Below are 17,813 nucleotides of genomic sequence, written 5' to 3' on the forward strand. Positions count from 1 at the left end.
TTCTCCTTTTTAATCTTGGCAAGCATAATATTACAATAAAAACTTAACAAAAATATGAAAACAAACATAATAATAACCATAATGTTAATTAATAAGTATAATTTGTTCTAATGTTATGCTTGCAATGATTAAAAAAAGGGAGGAGATGAAGATTAAATTATATTTTGAGTAAATAATCATTTTTGTCCCAAGATGTGTAAAACGTTGACAAATTCATCCTTGTATGTGTCACGTATGTTCTTTCGTTAACAGTAACGAATGAAAGTTAATGGATAGATAGATTTATAATTTTTTCACTTTCGGGATTAACATTTGAATTTTTATCTTTCGGAGACGGATTTGTAACGTTTTATACATCTAGGGACGACGAAAATAATCATTTACCCAATTCTTTATTTTGTTTCTAATATTATTGTTATTCCCTTGTTAGAAAATGCTAGTTTCACGGTTTTTCTTTATGGTTTTTAGTTTGCAATCCTTTTTTCTTCACTAAAAAATGTTTGTCTAACAAAAATAAGAATCTTACTAACAATTATCTTCAAGGAATTTAAAAGAAAAATCATTATTAAAATTCACATAAGAGATACATTGAAAATATCAGTAAATGTGTATTAATATCAATGGAAACTTTTTATTTTTATTCTTTAACCGGTGTTCATGTAATACTAATTAACATTTGCCTTTTAATTATTTTGTTCTTATCAAAATATTTGGTCAAATTCTAACACCATATAGAAAGTTGAATGTCTAGCATACATTCATATGCTATAATCCAAATAAACCCATTACATGTTCCTAAAAAAAGTACAAAGTTTCTCTCACATTACAATGTAGTCAGTCTATTGGGCTTAGGGTGCCACCATAATACTATTAATTCTCACACATAACATATAAAATAAAGTTGTGGATAATTAACCACATTAAATTTATTGATTCAGTGATTAAAGACTCCTAGGCACCTTAAGTTGTCTGTTTAAGTCTCAAAACAGGAGGAACTATCAGCAGCAAGAGGAATGCTATTGATCCAAGCAGTGATATGAAAAGGGAAGCAGCCACTTGGTCACAAAATTTCCCAAACTCATTGCACACTTTGTTCCAATGCACATGTGAGTTTCCTTGCAAGCCAAGGAGACCAACCGCCATGGCGGCTCCGTTGCCGGAGAAGAGCAAAGCTACCATTACTGTGTCCAGCACAGTGATCAATGTCTCCATCGTTCCTTTGCCTTTACGCCTATTTGCAAGAGTGAGCAAGAGAGACAGTATTGCATATGCACATGCTATTGCATTTGCCCCCACATAATAGCTAATCCATGAACGAAAATTTGTGTTAGTTGCATTTGGTATATTTTTGGAGCTTAATTTTAAAATATCTTCAAGTAGAAAGTATCAAATGGAAAATAAATACATGTAATATTATAAAAATGTTGAAAAACAATTCATATTTTTTATTTAAGAATTAGAAGGATCCTTACAAATTAAATAGGATAATAGGCAAGATGATTTAAAATTGAGAAATACTATTAACACATTCTCTAATATTTTATTTTAAACACACTATTTATTATTGACTTGAAATTTAGAAATTACATTTTTTTGTGACTGTTGCTTTATATTTAATTTTTTATATATCAGTGGCTTTTTATTTAATAAACTCTATTCTGAATTATATAGTTTCTAATAAATATTAACCAATAATAAATGATATGTTAAAAGAAGTACTTTATACTTTTGATTAAAATTTGTTGAAAATGATAAAATGATGAGTAAATTCACTGAATAATAAGTGAGGTTCTTAAAATTTTGTATTTTCTAACTACTTTTGATTAATAATAAAAAAATATGTTAATATATATCTTATTGACATTTCTCTTAAAATTATTCATAAATACTTTTATCGGTGTATAGTATGGTTGGGTCAAATATAGGGGAAACGGTGACTATAAATGCTTGCATTAAACCGGGAAGCATGGTTTAGACAGATCTTTCTAGGGTCAATCTTTGAGTTCCATCCACATCTAGTATGGGCGTCTGAAGCACCTAATGAACTTTAATGTGAAATTTTCTCCCATTTATTTTCATTCTAGTGTTTTGTCTTTTGTGCAATAGATAGAGAAAACATTTTTTAGTGATTAATTTTTTTACAAATTTTCATCGGAAAAAACCATCTTCTTGGAGAACAAAATCAAAGGATACAAAATTAGTAAAAATATGTATAACATTCTATAAAATATTTCACACGTACTGAAAAACTATTTCTTATGCTGTAAAAAAACTATTTTTGAATGTATTATTTAATATTAAGGATTTTATTTACCATTTTTTATAAAATTATTTTATCTTAATAGTTTGGTATGGGATAAAAATAAGTTTCGACAATAATAAAATAAATTAATCCAATGTTTTTAACAGTTTGACAACTCATTATATTTAGGTAATTAAATAATGATGATAATGACAATAACATTACAAATAATAATGAAGATAAATTATTATTATTATATTACAATTGTGCTGTAACATTTTGATATATATATATATATATATATATATATATATATATATATATATATATATATATATATATATATTTTGTTGGTTTAATTAAATATTTAAGTTAGGTAACTTACATATCTAGAGTTAAGTTTTTTTTTTAACTTATTTAAAAGCCTTATTATAAAAAGACTCGATCCACATGCCACATTTATACAATAATTTGTGTAACGTTATTTTTTTTATGTTAATCTCTTTCTCGCACATTATTTATTACATCTCAAATGTTTCTCATTATTTTTTCTCTCTCTCTTAGTTGTGCAAACTATTGTAGTTAAAATGTACGTATAAATTTATTTGTTATGAATTTACATAAATAAATTTTTTAATTAAAAAGTATTAAAATAAATTCTCCAAGGTAAAGTATTTCACTTCAACTTCTTCTATCCCAAACGAAACATTACCTATAAAATTAATTTACAAGACGGCTGAAAATAAGGGGAAATCCTTTAACACATGGACACTGATCAGCTAATAATTTGTGGTGCTTGCTTGTATGATTGATTTTCTAGTTTTCCTATAAATACCAGAACCAATTATTAACGAGGTGGGGCTGGATAAATAATATACTTCATTTTTACTTATAAGACATAATCAACAAAATTTATCCTTTATTATAAGACTTTATTTTATCTTTTTTGTGTATTAATTATTTTTTTTACTAAAATACCCTAAATTATTTCTTTCTTTCTTCTATGGAAATTAATAGGCAAAAGATGAATAAATTTTCAATAAAATTAATAATATATTTGGAAAGATATTATAATTATAGACAACTTATAAATATTAATTAGTAACTTTCTTAATAAATATAGATTAGTGAACTATGTATTATAATTAGGGACGGAGGTATTAGATTTTTACCTTTAGAAGCATTGCTTGAGGAATTGACAAAGCTTACACTGTAACTTCCTAAAAAGAAAAAAAAGGATTGACCCTCATATGCTATTTTTGATACTTACATTTTTAAAAAAAGATGAACGATATTTGATCACTTTTTTATTTCAAACAACTCGTTAATATCTCGTTTCTTTTTGTCTGTTTTCCTATTCCATCATACCATATATATACTTCTGTATCTTTTTCTGCTGTGTCTCTAGGCGTTAACTAGGACATGGGATGTTCATATATATTTTTCTCAAGAAAAAAAAAAAAAACACAGCACATAAAAAGTGAGGTATGAGTATCAGAGAACTTACACAAAGGCAGACAAGTAATGCCACTTAGCTGCAACAGGAACGTACAAAGTTGGCATAGAATCCACAAGCTTGATTGGAACAATGGCAGTTTGCTTATCTGTCCCAATAACTACAGCAGCCACAAGGGTTAGTAAAAAGGCCAAAATCCTTAGAACCAAATCACAAGTTCCCACTATTGATGATGCAGACTTTTCCACCACAAACTCCCTTCCTTTGCCCTCACTCCCTTCCATCACATTAAAACTACCCTTACTCTGACCCTCCATTCTAACAACCAATCCAAGAGCACACAAAAACTCTTATGATTCTGTGATGAAGTGTTTGCAAAAGGGTAATGTGTCTTTAAATAGTCTGTTAGCCCAAAATTGGGCGTGTGTGGAATTTAAGTGGGAAAAGGCAAGTTGGCAATATTAGGGGTGTGAAGAATCATTCATTTATCCCCATACTGTTTGTGTGGAATGGCATTTAAGGCGTGGAAAAGTATGCACATATCATATGTGACAGCGGGTCTTTGTTAGAAAGTAAATTAGCATGGAGAGTCAGCAAGCAGAGCAAGAAGTGAATTAGTGCATTTTTTTATTGAAAAAAAAAGTAGTAGAATGCTAAGGTATCCCTAATAGGCAAGTTGTGCGATGAAATGTTAGGACTGTGAACAGAAATCTATCTAAAAGATTATAAATTCAAACTGCAAACAATTTCATCTAGTCACAACTATTCAACTAATTTTTATGTGTAACGAAATCTCTTTCAAAAGAGTTATCTATCAAGTAAAAAAGTGGTGTAAAAAATTTGGACCCACACCCATAAGAAAGATGAGAATTCATAGTAAATTCTTAACTACTTATATTAATTCGCATTCACCAATAAGTATATGTAACTTGTGCAACTCTAGAGTCTAGACAATTAGACATGATTAATGTCAAATGGGCAATCAATAATATTTCTATGCCCATCTTGCTCCACTGTCTGTTTGCTTGAAGGGATACAATTTCTGTACAGCCCTTCTCAAGAATATCACTTCATTGGAACTGGTTCTCCCGTTATAATAAAGGGAAATTCACTTTTCTTCTTGGCCAAGTTAATCGTCCCTGGCTACTCCAAGCAAGCCTGACCCCATCCAACTGCGTTTTGTTTTAAGTTAGGTAGAACCAATTTTAATATGTTAAACATAGTTAGAATTTTTTTTTAACACTATGTGTTCAAATTAATTTTAACACTGGATTTTACATTAAAATATGCACATGAAATAATTGATTTTAAATGTTTACCAAACAGATACTTAATTCATAGTAATTTTTTTAATATTTTATAGGACGAGCTAATATTAAGTTGCTAATTAACTTGCATAATCTTTCCCATGCAAATAACTTGGGTTGTGGCGGGTTAGACAAATTGACCAATTCTTTTTATTCATCATTTTTCTTATTGAAAATGAGTAGATCTATTCAAATTTCATTTAAATCAATTTAATTTTAGGAAATATAAAATTGGTTGGGTGATTAAAAAGAAAAAAAAGCAAAGAAAAGCGATAGATGCAATCTTAATTTCCTGTTAACAAAAAAAAAAATTAACAATTTAACAATTAATATTTGTCTATTAAAAGAAAAAAAATCAACTTAATTTAATAAAAACTCGGTCAACCCGAACTTATAGAAACTGATATTTGATTCTCTATAATCTATATCAATATGGTAACTAAAAAAAATGATTATTTTTTATACATGATAAACCTCATCATCGTAACCATTGCTAAGTCGTGACTAACCTTGCATCATTTTGCTACAAAAATGTAGGACAAGAGTTGACACGCCATGAGTGTCACTGCAATTCAAAAACCGCTTAAGTTGAATCGTGACTATACATCGGTCACCTTGCATCATCTTGCTATTAAAAATATAAGACAACAGTTGCACATGCCATATGTGTGCGGTGTGAACTCAAATTCATTCAAAAAACAATGCCATGTATGTATTGCACTACCTAAAATTTAAAAAAGTAATAATAATATATAAATAGCCGTATACTTGAGGATGTATATAGCTTTCTTGGTAAAACTGTAAAATATTTTATGTGAATGTGCAGATTTAATTAAACCCGTTTCTTTCCACATTTCCTTCCATGTCTACTTTTTCCAAGACCCACACCTCCTTGTGATTCAACACACACACACATATATGTGCGTGTACTTAAAAAACAAGTTATATTTTCCTATTTCATCAAACTATCGTACGTATATATAGATTGTAAATAACGTAATCATGCTATTCATTTAATTGTTGTGTGCTAGGCTGTTGGATCTTGCCTTTTTTGGTGTCAATTGAAAAACTGAACAACGCAATTCAACAACACACTGCAAATTGCATTATTAATTCATATATATATATATATATATTATTGAATCCATTGCGTTATTTCTCTCTTTCTCAACAACATCATTTATGTGTCTTCTTATTTATTTACTATCTATCTATTTTAAAGAATCGGTTTGCCAGTTACTACTACGCAAACAAATGATGCTCGAAACATGCACGTCGTCAGAGCTGGCCAGACCTCCACGAAATTGAATTTGGTACCGTAGATGATATTAATTTCTGGTTACTAACTAGTATCGTTGGAAGATGCTCCCCCAAGCAAACAATATTGCATACCATTTCCATTTGCTAAAGAAATCAAAAGCATTTATGACCATGAGCTGTGGTGGATGAAGTCTCATGAAGATCACCCATCTGACAGATTCCAGTCAGTCACGATTGATTTAGTTTTATTTTTTGTTGAATTAACTTGTTTCCATCATTCGTTGTTGTTTATTTATTTGCGATCAATGGGTTTACTTTATAATGTATTTCACCCAAAAAAAAAGGTTTACTTTATAAAATATTTTTCCATCTCAAAAGAAATCCAGAAAAAAAAGCTAGCATGTACGCATCCATCCCATCATGCACACAGTAATTCCAAATGTAACATTTCGCATTATTCAATTGTGAAGGCAAAAGAAAGAAAGAATAACTAACCCATGCACAAAAACCAATCCAATCAACACTTTGGTACAAGGGCTATACCCTCAAATCTAAAAGTTGCAATTCATGTAACCACCAATACAGAACCAAATCATATTCATGATTATGAAGTCACTATCAGATGTCAAACTCCATTAGAAAAAAAAAAGTGATGGTTGTTAAACAAGTACACATTTCTCAGAGGATGAATGCATAATATTGCAAACACATTATATAGGCTTGATCTTGAAGTGAAGTGAAATGAGAGAGAAGACAAAGCACTTCAAATCCTGCAAACAGTAATTATAAAAAGAACAAAAGTCAATAAACCAAAGACATAAGTTGACAAAAAGTAAATCTGGCATTCAGCAAGCTAATGGGTGGCTACCAATAATATTCACCAGAGTTCCCTCCCCAAGACTGAAGATCACAGGATAAACAAAATAATAATCACTGAGGACACACATCACTATGAAGCATTGTGAAATATAGTCAGGAAAACACTAGAGCAAAGGAACTTTCAAATTTCAGTTAAATTGACATTAGAATTATGAAATTGAGATTCTTACATTAACTACATTGGAAACTTTCAAGTCAGAGTATGGTGATTTATATTAGGTCAGTTTATTTAGAGTTACATACTATTTTACTAATTTTTAAAGTCCCTCGTAAAGGCTGGTATTTTAAACTGTTTGATTTCTCATTTAGCTTAATCTGATAGACTTCAAGATTAATCTGAAACCCATTTTACTATTCCATTTTAAATTGATATATTCTCATTTTACTGATTTTCTCAGTTTATTTAGTCTTTAGCTTAATTTGATACCTATTACTGTACTTTGAAAGTATTTAAGTTGATGGGAGTCCTAATTCTAACCTAAATGCCAAGAAATTCTTCCATAGACTTTTATATTACTACAGAGCAAGTCAGTGGAAAATTTTCTCCTAAAAGACCAATAATAATTTGACCATTTATATTTTATATTAACTCATGCTTGTGGGTTATACAGTGGCTCTCTCTCTTCCCAAAAGGGATCCATGGGAATGTACCACGCAATGTCAATCTAAGGTTAATATTTAATACCATAGGAATTTCAGCTTGATATCCAGACAGATTTCTTTTCTAAGTCAATGTTGACCATTTAATAATTACACAATTCCCTTTAATGTATTATTACAAATAACATAACCATAAGAAAGCTGTCTTTTGATTTAACCTAAAACCACTTTAAGTAAGTTCACAGCACAAGTGCACCACAGAAACGTCCTTCATTTGACTTCAACTGGACACGTAAAATTGGCACAAAGCAAAGTGCAAGCTATGACCAAGAGCAGCATTCCAGAATGATTCATGATGGATATATTTTCTCACGCAAAAACAAATGTAGTTAAGAGCTATTATTACTCTACTAGTCAGGAGAATTTCAAAAGCTGATGCCCTGATATTACCAAAGAACAACTGGACCATCAAGGGTAACTGATGCCCCGATATTACCACCGTACGACTGTTAGAAGGCAGGAGTATTGTGATAGAAGTCATAATTTTCTTCCACATAAAATTACACTACACCTGGCCTATACATATAAGTGACAATCAAAGAAATTAATAAGCAAGGGGGTAAGCTTTGCAAAATCTCAGTTAATATAATTGTATCCCTATGAGTTGGGTATTGTAAAGTTTGTACATTCATATTTTCTGTATTTAGGTTGTACATATCAATTAGAGATGGTCTCCAATTTGTTTCCTTTGTTTTCATGCAGCAACAGTTTGTCCGGGTTCTCTCTTAATATACCTAAAAATCAGTACAGCAGCATCTGAAAGATGACTGTGCAGTGTCTGCATTAACTGACTTATGACATTAATGGACTAAGAAATATTGGATCTAGTTTTTTTTTAATAAGAAATGTTAGTTTTGTTAGAAATATTATTGGATCTAGTAACAGTAAAGTAGTATAGTTTCTGGTTTATTATCCACTATTTCAATGTACTATTTTCTCCCAGTCTCCAATATGTACGGAGCTTACTTCCTTCATGAGATAGCAATACCACCCCTAAACTGAGCTACCTAAACACCAAGGAAGTATTTGAGGTTACCCTAGCCCTTAGTTTGAAAGTGATTGGATAAATTTCCCCTAACATATTATGCCATGATCATTTCATATACTGCCTATATCATCCATGCTAATGAAGATTGGTCCAGTTGGTAAATATATGACTCATATCCCACAAGGATGTGAGTTTGAATTTTACTGCCGATGTGAGGACCTTATTGGTTGGTAATATGTAATCACCTCTTTAAGCGCTCTCTGAGTTTTAAGGGTTATCTTGACCCTAGTGAACTCCCAAGATCCAACTAACCTGAACTTTTTGTTTGCACAAAAAAAATGCCTATACCATCCACATAGATTTCTAATAAATACATTCACCAGGTTACACTTCGTTTGGAAGCAGAAAAATAAAGAGGATATAGGAAGGAGCGAGAGGTGAGAAATGATGTGTGTTTGGTTAAGTGAAAATAAGAGAGGAGAGAAATAAAGAGGCGTGACACACCCTTTTGTTTCTCCACAAAACCGGCCGGAAATAAAGACGTTTCTCACCAAAAGATAATTGATAATTTGGATTGATAATCGATTGTCTCAAACATTTTTACAAATGACAATCAATTGTTTGTTAAAAAAAATTGATTACTGATGGATTTTTAATTTTTTCTATTTATCTCTTTCTTATTCTTATTTCCCCCTATTTCTCTCAATCTAAAATCCATTATATTTCCATCCACCATGTTTCCATTCTTTATTATTTCCCTAATGTCAAACACACAGGGCATGTTTTGATAACAAAACTAATGTTGAGCATTACTCAGTGTGATGTCAAAGTGGTAAACAAAAGCACTGAAATTGCTAAGCCAAGCATGTGTTTAACTAGTAATAATGATAGGAAAAATGTAAATGTGGGTGACCTGAACAAGATAGTAAAATATGCGTAGCCCGTCGGGATCTGCACTGCTCTGAACATCGACGAGAGATCCAATCTTGGAAGTGGTGAAGGAAATGTGCTCGTTCCCCATCACAATCTCCAGCTCCTGCCGTCCAACTCGGTCCGGTTCGGGCCAGTTGTTGTCGTCTTCCTTCATGATTTCGCTCTCGGCGATGATACGGCGGCACTCACGCAAAACGGCAGGGTTGAGGTAAACCTCCTTGCGGATGATGGTGTCGTTTTTGTAGTTGGAGTTGTTCGCGTAGCGGAGCTTGCCATCGGGTCTGAACTCGAACTCCAGAAACTCGTGCCCGAACTTGCCCTTGTGGCCCACGTAGTATCGCAAGTAGAATTCACCCTTCTCCTCTTCGCTCCCCATTCTTGAAACTCTCTTCTCTTCTCTGCTCTGCTTTCCTTCAAGAACTGAACAATTCTCAAAGATGGCTAGGGTCACGCCTTCACTTGTCTGGGTTCAATTGTAATTTCACGTCAAATTTTACAAAAGAAAAATAAAATACAAAACTACTTCTGGTGCAATACGGCCAAACTAATGTCACCTCCCCCTAAAATACAAAAACTTCCTAATATTTACATGTAATATTTTTTTATCCCCCTCTTCCAATATTCAATTTAACCAATTAAATTTATTTGCCTTTGGAACAACCCAACAATTAAAGGGCTGGAAATATTACATGTTTATATTTACCATTAACTTTTTTTCTTTTTAACATCTATTTTTTTTTTTGCAACCCTTTAATTTCATATATAAAAACTTAACTTTTTGCATTTCAATTTTATCGCTCTGGCTTTTCTCTTTTCATCCTTTTTTTTTAGTATGTGTTAAATTTTTGTCACCTCTAACATTTATTTTTCTGGTTTCGCCCCTGGACACGACACTAAACACATATTTTGTTTGGTGGAAAGTTATATCGAGGAATCAACCACAATGGTAGGACACTCCCATGAGGAAGTGATGAGGATTTTCGTGATGCAACATATGGCGGTAAAGAGCTATGATGGTGTTACCAGTAAGAATTCTAATGCTTAAGTCAGTAAGATGGATGAAAGGACTGAGAAAATGATAATGATTTACTTGATCGTTGAATTTTGATCTTATATAATAAGTGTTTTGGCGAAAAAACCATTAGATAATTACAATTGCATGTGGCTAAGGTATTGTTAAAGTTACGTAGATAATAAGTCTTTTCTCATCTTTAATTGTTAAAGAACTGAACAATTAAAGATGAGAAAACTAAATGTATTTCACTTTAAAAATTAAATACTATTGTAGTCTTTGTAAAGCGGATAAATTCTAGTTTTAACCAGTTTTTTTTTTAATTTATATCCCTCTAACATTCAAAATTAATGCTTTTGGTCTCTATTGTTTATACTGTTCTATGTGTCTAATGAAAAGTCATGTAATCATTTTTTTTTTGGTGGCCACCATGCAGTCATATTAAGTGACACCCGATAAATTGTATGTATTCATGTCAACAGATCACACTTAAAAGTCTCTGAGTTCTAAACTAAATCATATTTATTTGACCTAAATGAATATTAATTAAGGATTAAAAACAAAAATATAATGATTATTTATTGACAATATAAAATACTTTTACACTATTATTAAATTATAATTCACCTATAATATAATTTTTAAAATAATTATTATAAAAGTTAATAAATTTATTATACATGCTATGTTATAATTAGATAACAATCCAAATTTTTTAACACTATAACTCTTTTTCCTCTAAAAACAATAATTCCAAAATTTAGAAGGATGAAAAGCAATAAATTATTCTTAACAAATAATGGGTTATTCATTCAAAGTTCAACCCTACGAGGTCACCGCCACTTTACAAAAACAACTTAATCCACGTTAATTACAGTTTCATTAGTACTTTATTTTATATATGTATTTGCAGATGCATGAATGCATCACCAATCACTATCCGTGAAGATAATTTTTTGTGCGGTTGAATTGAGCATGCACATATGATTGACCACTTGAATCTAGCCGACAAAATCCAAAATTCATGATTAAATTAATTACAAATTTGACTACGAGCATCTTTATATATGGTTACTAGGAGTTCGGTAAATAGGGAGGGAAATCTAATAGCAGCAAAATATAAAGTTGATAATAAAATGGCGATAATGAACCTATGTAGCTTCAAATTAATATCTTTCAAACTTTTTTGTCCATCTCCATACATGGGTAAAATATACAGTTTATCAACTTGTAGCCTTGAAGTTGAACGATTAAATGTACGTTGAAGGTACCTGAGACTGCGAGTGGTTATCTTGCTATTCGCTGATTTTCACACTTTTATACGCATACACTTGTTTCTTACACATATATACTTATTAATTTATATTTTTGTTTTTTCCACTGTGTATTGGAAATTAAGTTAGTATAAAATTAATTTATGTAAAGAAAGTACTCCATTCACAGGGTTACGTTGGTAATAAGTTTCGTGTTCATTCATTTGCTTTTTTGAATGTTGGCCAAGATTAGCAAAATTGGAATTACATTTATTTTTCAATTATAAATGAAAGAAAAAAGAAAGTTGAGATTCTTTTAATGTTTGGTATTTCATCACGTCAGAATTGATCTAAATCTGTAGAAGCAAATATTTATAACTTGTGTGTCTTTAGGCTTGTTTTTGACGTGGATTTTTCTGATAACGCGCATTTTTTTATGGAATGCCAAACACACGCTATATAGTCCGCAGGTGAATCCCAGTATATATACGGTCATGGTTACCTTTTAACAAGGAAAAGTTAAAAGAAAAAGGAAGATTAATAAAGTTTTAGTTAGGTGTCATGAAAGAAAAGGGCGATCGAATTCTGGATACTATTTGAAAGACCACTCTTTCTTGGTGTATCAAATCATTTCAAAAAAGAGGGATAAGATCAAAGATAAAACAAAGTGATTATTTTTTTTAATATTTCTTTAAAAACCTACCATTCTTCTAAAACCTACTCGAAATGGGAGAAAATAAAACTATATAAACCTACTAGAATCAGTAGAGTGTGGACTAGCCACATTCAATCTATTGGAGTCCACTAATGAATTTAAGTTGAGCTTAAATTAATTGGCGGCCGACTAGATGAATCAAATTTAGCAATACTCATCTCAATAAAAATTTATAATTTTACATATTATTAATTAACTAGAAATTATTCTTAGTATATACTAGTATAAAATTTTAAAAGTATTTATAAAAAAAAAAATTTATTATGCATCACCATTCATGATTAGACAACTATGTAAAAGACTTTTGCATGTATTGTTTTCTTCTTTAAATATGCATCACCATTCAAGTTTACGATTTTTGTTTTAAAACACTATTTACACTGATAACTTCTTTGAAAAAGAAATAGTTCAAATTAAGAAGCCATCTCATTTTCTACTAAATTTTAATTGCAATTGCCTAAAGAAATACATGTGGTTTAGATTTATTTATTTTTATTGCAAACATTACAATTAAACTTCAGTAGAAAATGAGATGGCTTGTTCTTTTGAAACTTTTCTTTTTCAAAGAAGTTAATAGCGTAAATAAATGAAACAAGGTAATAGTAATACACACGCATATGAAAATGCATAGAGGGAAAAGTAAAAATTGGCTATGCATAAAGCATATAAACAATGTGAGCTAAAAAAAAACATATAAACACCGTCTAGATACACATTTATAATATTTGCCCCTTTATATATCATCTATATTATGCATATGATAAAGCGGACAAAAATAAAAAATAGTAATTGTTTTATATATGCATCATATATAAATAAACACAAGAGACGATTATAGAAGAGTGGACCACATCTAGTGACGGATTTAACCCTTGTAACAATTGTATACATGTCTCTGCTCTTTGGCCACGCAAATACAGACACACCTTTTAACATTACTTGTGACAACCATGCTATAGCTAAATACAAAAGGAAAACCTTCCAATCCAATTACCAATCAAAGTCAATCATAATCCTATAATACGTAAGTTAATTGAGCTGACAAAAAATGTCTTTTATGTGAACCTTGTGCCAAGGCATCTCCAAAATTGTAGTACAATAACGTTATTAACAGTATGACTCCATCACATACGCACCAACTAACAAGCAACTGTTCAAACCTGATCACTTAGTCTGTAGGGAACTCCAACTCATTTGCTTTTACATCATTTTGGTTCAATACTTCAATTGGTTCCCCACAAAGGTCAAATCCATCTAAATGTATATATAAGCAAATAGATTTTTGCTCAACTTTCTGTATTCTGCATCTCTTTCTTGGTTGTAACTTTCTATTCCCACTTAGTCTACTAGTAGCACCTGCCATTCAAATCAAATTCATTAGCCACCTTGCAGATCAGCATTTCATGGCTACTACAGACCTTGAGAACAAATCATCAACTCCACCACCGCCTCCGGCCGATGTGGATTACTCTAAAGTTGACGTGATCCTCAGAATTCTGTTGTTGGCAGCATCAGTGGAAGTGCTTGCAGTGATTGTCTCCGGTGATCAAACAGAGCAATTGCTCTTCCAAGATGTGCTTGTACCACAGCCAGCCAAGTTCAAATACTAACCAGCTTTTGTGTAAGTTGAGAATCATTCAAATTATTTGCTTGCAGATTTACTATTTTTGGTTATTTGTATAAAATATGATATCAAATATCTTAATACAAAGGAAGAACCAACGATGAAACACAGCCACTATGAATATGAAGCATACCAACCTTAAGACAAAAAATTTCTAACTGCTTGAACTTTTTTTCCCCTAAGTTATTGATTTCTGAGAGATAATTATGGATGTAGGAGTATCAACTATCAAACTTTGTGCTCCTTCTTTCTGCTAGATGAAAATTCCTTTAGAAATCAACTTCTGTACTTAACTACTCTAAAAATAAGGGTGTAATAATATGCTGGCCTTCTTTAGTATGAGTTTTGTTGCAAAAGTAAATAACTAATCGCATGGCTCCATTAACAGCTTCGCAAGTACAAGGTAAACATCCATGTTAGTCGCGCACAGGCAAAGTTTTTTTTTTTTTCTTTTCTTTTGTTGAGTATTTTTTTTGTTCTCTTTGTAATATATTCCTGAGGTCATGCTCCTCAAGTATTTTTTTTTTCATTTTTAATTTAAAGGTCCAAAGTCTTCCATTTACATTCAATTATTATGAAGACTCACTCTATTTGATTCCTTTTTTTTTTTCTGTCAAACAAGTCTTCTAAAGATCACTTATTAAGAATTCTAACTTAACATATAATATGATACACATGCAGATATTTTGTGGCTGCATTCAGTGTTTCTGGCCTTTATGCCCTCGTTTCTGCTCTTGCATCTATCTCTGTCATCCAGAAGCCAGAATTCAAACTGAAGTTCCTCCTCCACTTTATCTTCTGGGATGCAGTAATTAATCAATTAACCTTTCTTTCCACATTTCTATTCACCTTCTCTTCTCCACTCTCTTGCTTAACATACAAAGCATAACAAATTATGATAAACTGTTTACCATGACACAGTGCAACTGATATTGGGGATAACAACCTCAGCAACAGGAGCAGCCGGAAGAGGGGCATATATTGGTTTAAAGGGCAACTACCGTGTGGATTGGATTAAAGTTTGCAACGTCTACGACAAGTTCTGTAGGCATCTTGCTGGCTCCATAGCAGTGGCTTTGTTGTATTGTGACCGTCCTTCTCATCATAGATATGCACTCAACTCCAGATTTACATTGTTCACAAAATCAGTCAATGTGTCCGTTAATGTTCATATATCGACATGGATAGCTTTTGTTGTTGCTGAGTGTTTCTTCAAAGGTGTTGATTATGTGTAGTGAAGAATGTTAACTACACTCTGTATGAACATTCTTTTCGACAGTCTTTGTTATTGAATGAAATCATGAGTCTTACTAAATGTTGTAGGTCTATTCCTTATTTAGTGAGTTTCATAAGATTTTCATCTAATATTAAAGAATATATTGAAGTGCAATAAGCAATTGAAGAATGAATCTTCAACAATTCATTTCCAGAGACTTGAATTTCTTTCAACAATGCCTGAACTTGTAAACATTACAGTGACTCTAGCTGAATACATACATTTACAGAAACAAAACTGGTTGCTCTATTTGCCTTATTGTGTTCATACATATCTAACCACAATCATCTTAAAATATTGTTTGCTCACCTAGTTCTTGACCAGCCATGCCCTCCCTGAGAACCCTTGCAAAAAACTCTTCCAATGTATCATTCCCATAGCTAGGTGTTTTCTCAGCACTGTATTCTCCGGTCTCGGGATCCAGAAGCAACATACTTTCCGCCGCATAGTACCTTCCAATCTTCCCAAACTCAGCAGCATCTTCCAGTGAAGGAAAGACCTTAACCAAAAAGTCAAGAACCCCAATGGCGAAATCCATGATCCCGATTGGAACTTTCAAGAACTTAGGCTCCTTCCCCAAAAGCCTAAACAGCATCTCCCCTTGTTCCAATGGAGTCAATGCCTTCCCAGGCCCTCCAATTGGCAACACCTGGTTAATCTTATCCTCACTCAGCACACAATCCACAATAAAAGAAGCCAAATCAGACTCACTTATAGGCTTACAAGCACACAGTTTCCCATCTCCAAACATAACATAAGGTTTCCCATCCTTCACTAACTCAACCTGACCCCCCAAACTCTTGAAAAATGCAGTTGGCCTCACTATGCTATAAGTGAATCCACCATCCTCCTCAGCTAACTTCACCAACTCATCCTCAAACTTCAACTTGGCACGCTGAAACTCGAGGAGCGGCTTCTGCACACATATTGCTGAAAGCAACACAAAATGTGAAGCCCCACGTTTTCTTCCAGCAACAAGGCTATTCCTTGTTGCCTCATAATCTATCTTCCAAGAGTCCTTCACACCTCCATTTCTACTAGCAAGACATGACACCACAACATCAAATGACTTCCCCAACCTGTTCAGAGATTCCTCAAAAACATCCAAATTGGTCACGTCTGAGAAACACACATTGGCCCCTCTCAACTGACCCAAAGTCTGATCCTTATCAACACTGCCCTTAATTCCACTCCTCTCTCTAGCTATGGCTGTAACATTAAACCCTCTCTTAACTAACTCTCTCACCACGAACTTTCCAATGTACCCAGTTGAACCCACCACCAAGACGTTAACATCTTTGGGGCTCTTGCTCCTATAACTTGATGGGGAGGTCTCAACGGATGGAGATGATGTCAGAGAGGCAAAAAGTTTGAACCTTTCTGCGGTGAACTTAATAGGGTGGTGTGGTTTCTGAGGCTTAACCGGAAATAGGTTGATGAAGTGAGGAGAAGACTCTGAAGAGAAGGTTAAGGAGAAGCTCTTTTGATGGTTCAGTGAGATGAAATTGGAAGTGTAGCAGAGGGACATTTTGGTGAAGTTATGCAAAAGAGGGTGGTGTTTTAGAAGGTTGAAGAAGGCCTTAAGGGGTCACAGTGAGGTTGAGAAGCAGAAAAAAGTGTGCAAATTGGAGTGAAGAGAAATGTGAGGTGGGGAATGAGGGAGAGAAGAAACTATAATGAAGGAGAACTGGTTAGAGAAGAGAATCCAAATGGATGGTGGCGATGAGATGACGTGGGCTTGCCGGTTGCATCCACTATCCAAATAAAATTCACTGTTCCCTATGATAGGACTTAGGAGTTTTTATTATATACATTTATTTTTATATTATTGAAAAGTAGAAATATATCTTATTCTTTGATTAATTAATTGTTTTTTTATAATGATCACCATATAGTATATCATTAACTTTTTATCTAAAGTATAATAATAATTCAATTAAAATACTTGATAAACACTATTAATATCACTTCAAGATCAACATGAATAAAAATAAAGAAGAGACAAAAGTATAAACATTTTTAGATATAGTATAGTATTAATGATCAAATTAAGATACTTTGTAATACTATATAAGATCGTAAGAAGTTAACATGAATAAAAAAAAGACGAAAGTATGAAAAATATGTAAGATATAGTACAATATAAATAGTAGAATATAGAATATAAAAATATAATAATTAAAATTTAAAAAATGTAGTTAAAATAAA

The 17,813-nt window shown here is 32.1% G+C and overlaps 3 protein-coding genes and 1 pseudogene across 3 annotated transcripts; 1 reads left to right on the top strand and 3 right to left on the bottom strand.

Annotated features, from left to right (window-relative positions):
- Positions 1–734: 734 nt before the first annotated feature.
- LOC114386513 (CASP-like protein 1E1) lies at positions 735–4,120 on the bottom strand. Its single transcript, XM_028346522.1, has 2 exons — positions 3,750–4,120; positions 735–1,303 (listed from the first exon to the last, which is right to left on the bottom strand). The coding sequence occupies exons 1-2, from the start codon at positions 4,013–4,015 to the stop codon at positions 961–963; spliced, it is 609 nt and encodes a 202-aa protein (XP_028202323.1). The 5' UTR covers positions 4,016–4,120; the 3' UTR covers positions 735–960.
- A 2,578-nt stretch (positions 4,121–6,698) lies between these two features.
- LOC114386553 (protein mago nashi homolog 2-like) lies at positions 6,699–10,208 on the bottom strand. The gene is made up of 2 exons (XM_028346579.1): positions 9,706–10,208; positions 6,699–7,035 (listed from the first exon to the last, which is right to left on the bottom strand). The coding sequence occupies exons 1-2, from the start codon at positions 10,099–10,101 to the stop codon at positions 6,976–6,978; spliced, it is 456 nt and encodes a 151-aa protein (XP_028202380.1). The 5' UTR covers positions 10,102–10,208; the 3' UTR covers positions 6,699–6,975.
- Positions 10,209–13,850: 3,642 nt separating this feature from the next.
- LOC114386316 lies at positions 13,851–15,627 on the top strand (annotated as a pseudogene).
- Positions 15,628–15,708: 81 nt separating this feature from the next.
- Positions 15,709–17,271, bottom strand: LOC114386315 (divinyl chlorophyllide a 8-vinyl-reductase, chloroplastic-like). The gene has a single exon (XM_028346281.1). The coding sequence runs from the start codon at positions 17,131–17,133 to the stop codon at positions 15,895–15,897; it is 1,239 nt and encodes a 412-aa protein (XP_028202082.1). The 5' UTR covers positions 17,134–17,271; the 3' UTR covers positions 15,709–15,894.
- Positions 17,272–17,813: the final 542 nt, after the last annotated feature.

Source organism: Glycine soja, chromosome 15, assembly GCF_004193775.1.
Source record: "Glycine soja cultivar W05 chromosome 15, ASM419377v2, whole genome shotgun sequence".
Classification (NCBI taxonomy): Eukaryota; Viridiplantae; Streptophyta; class Magnoliopsida; order Fabales; family Fabaceae; genus Glycine; species Glycine soja.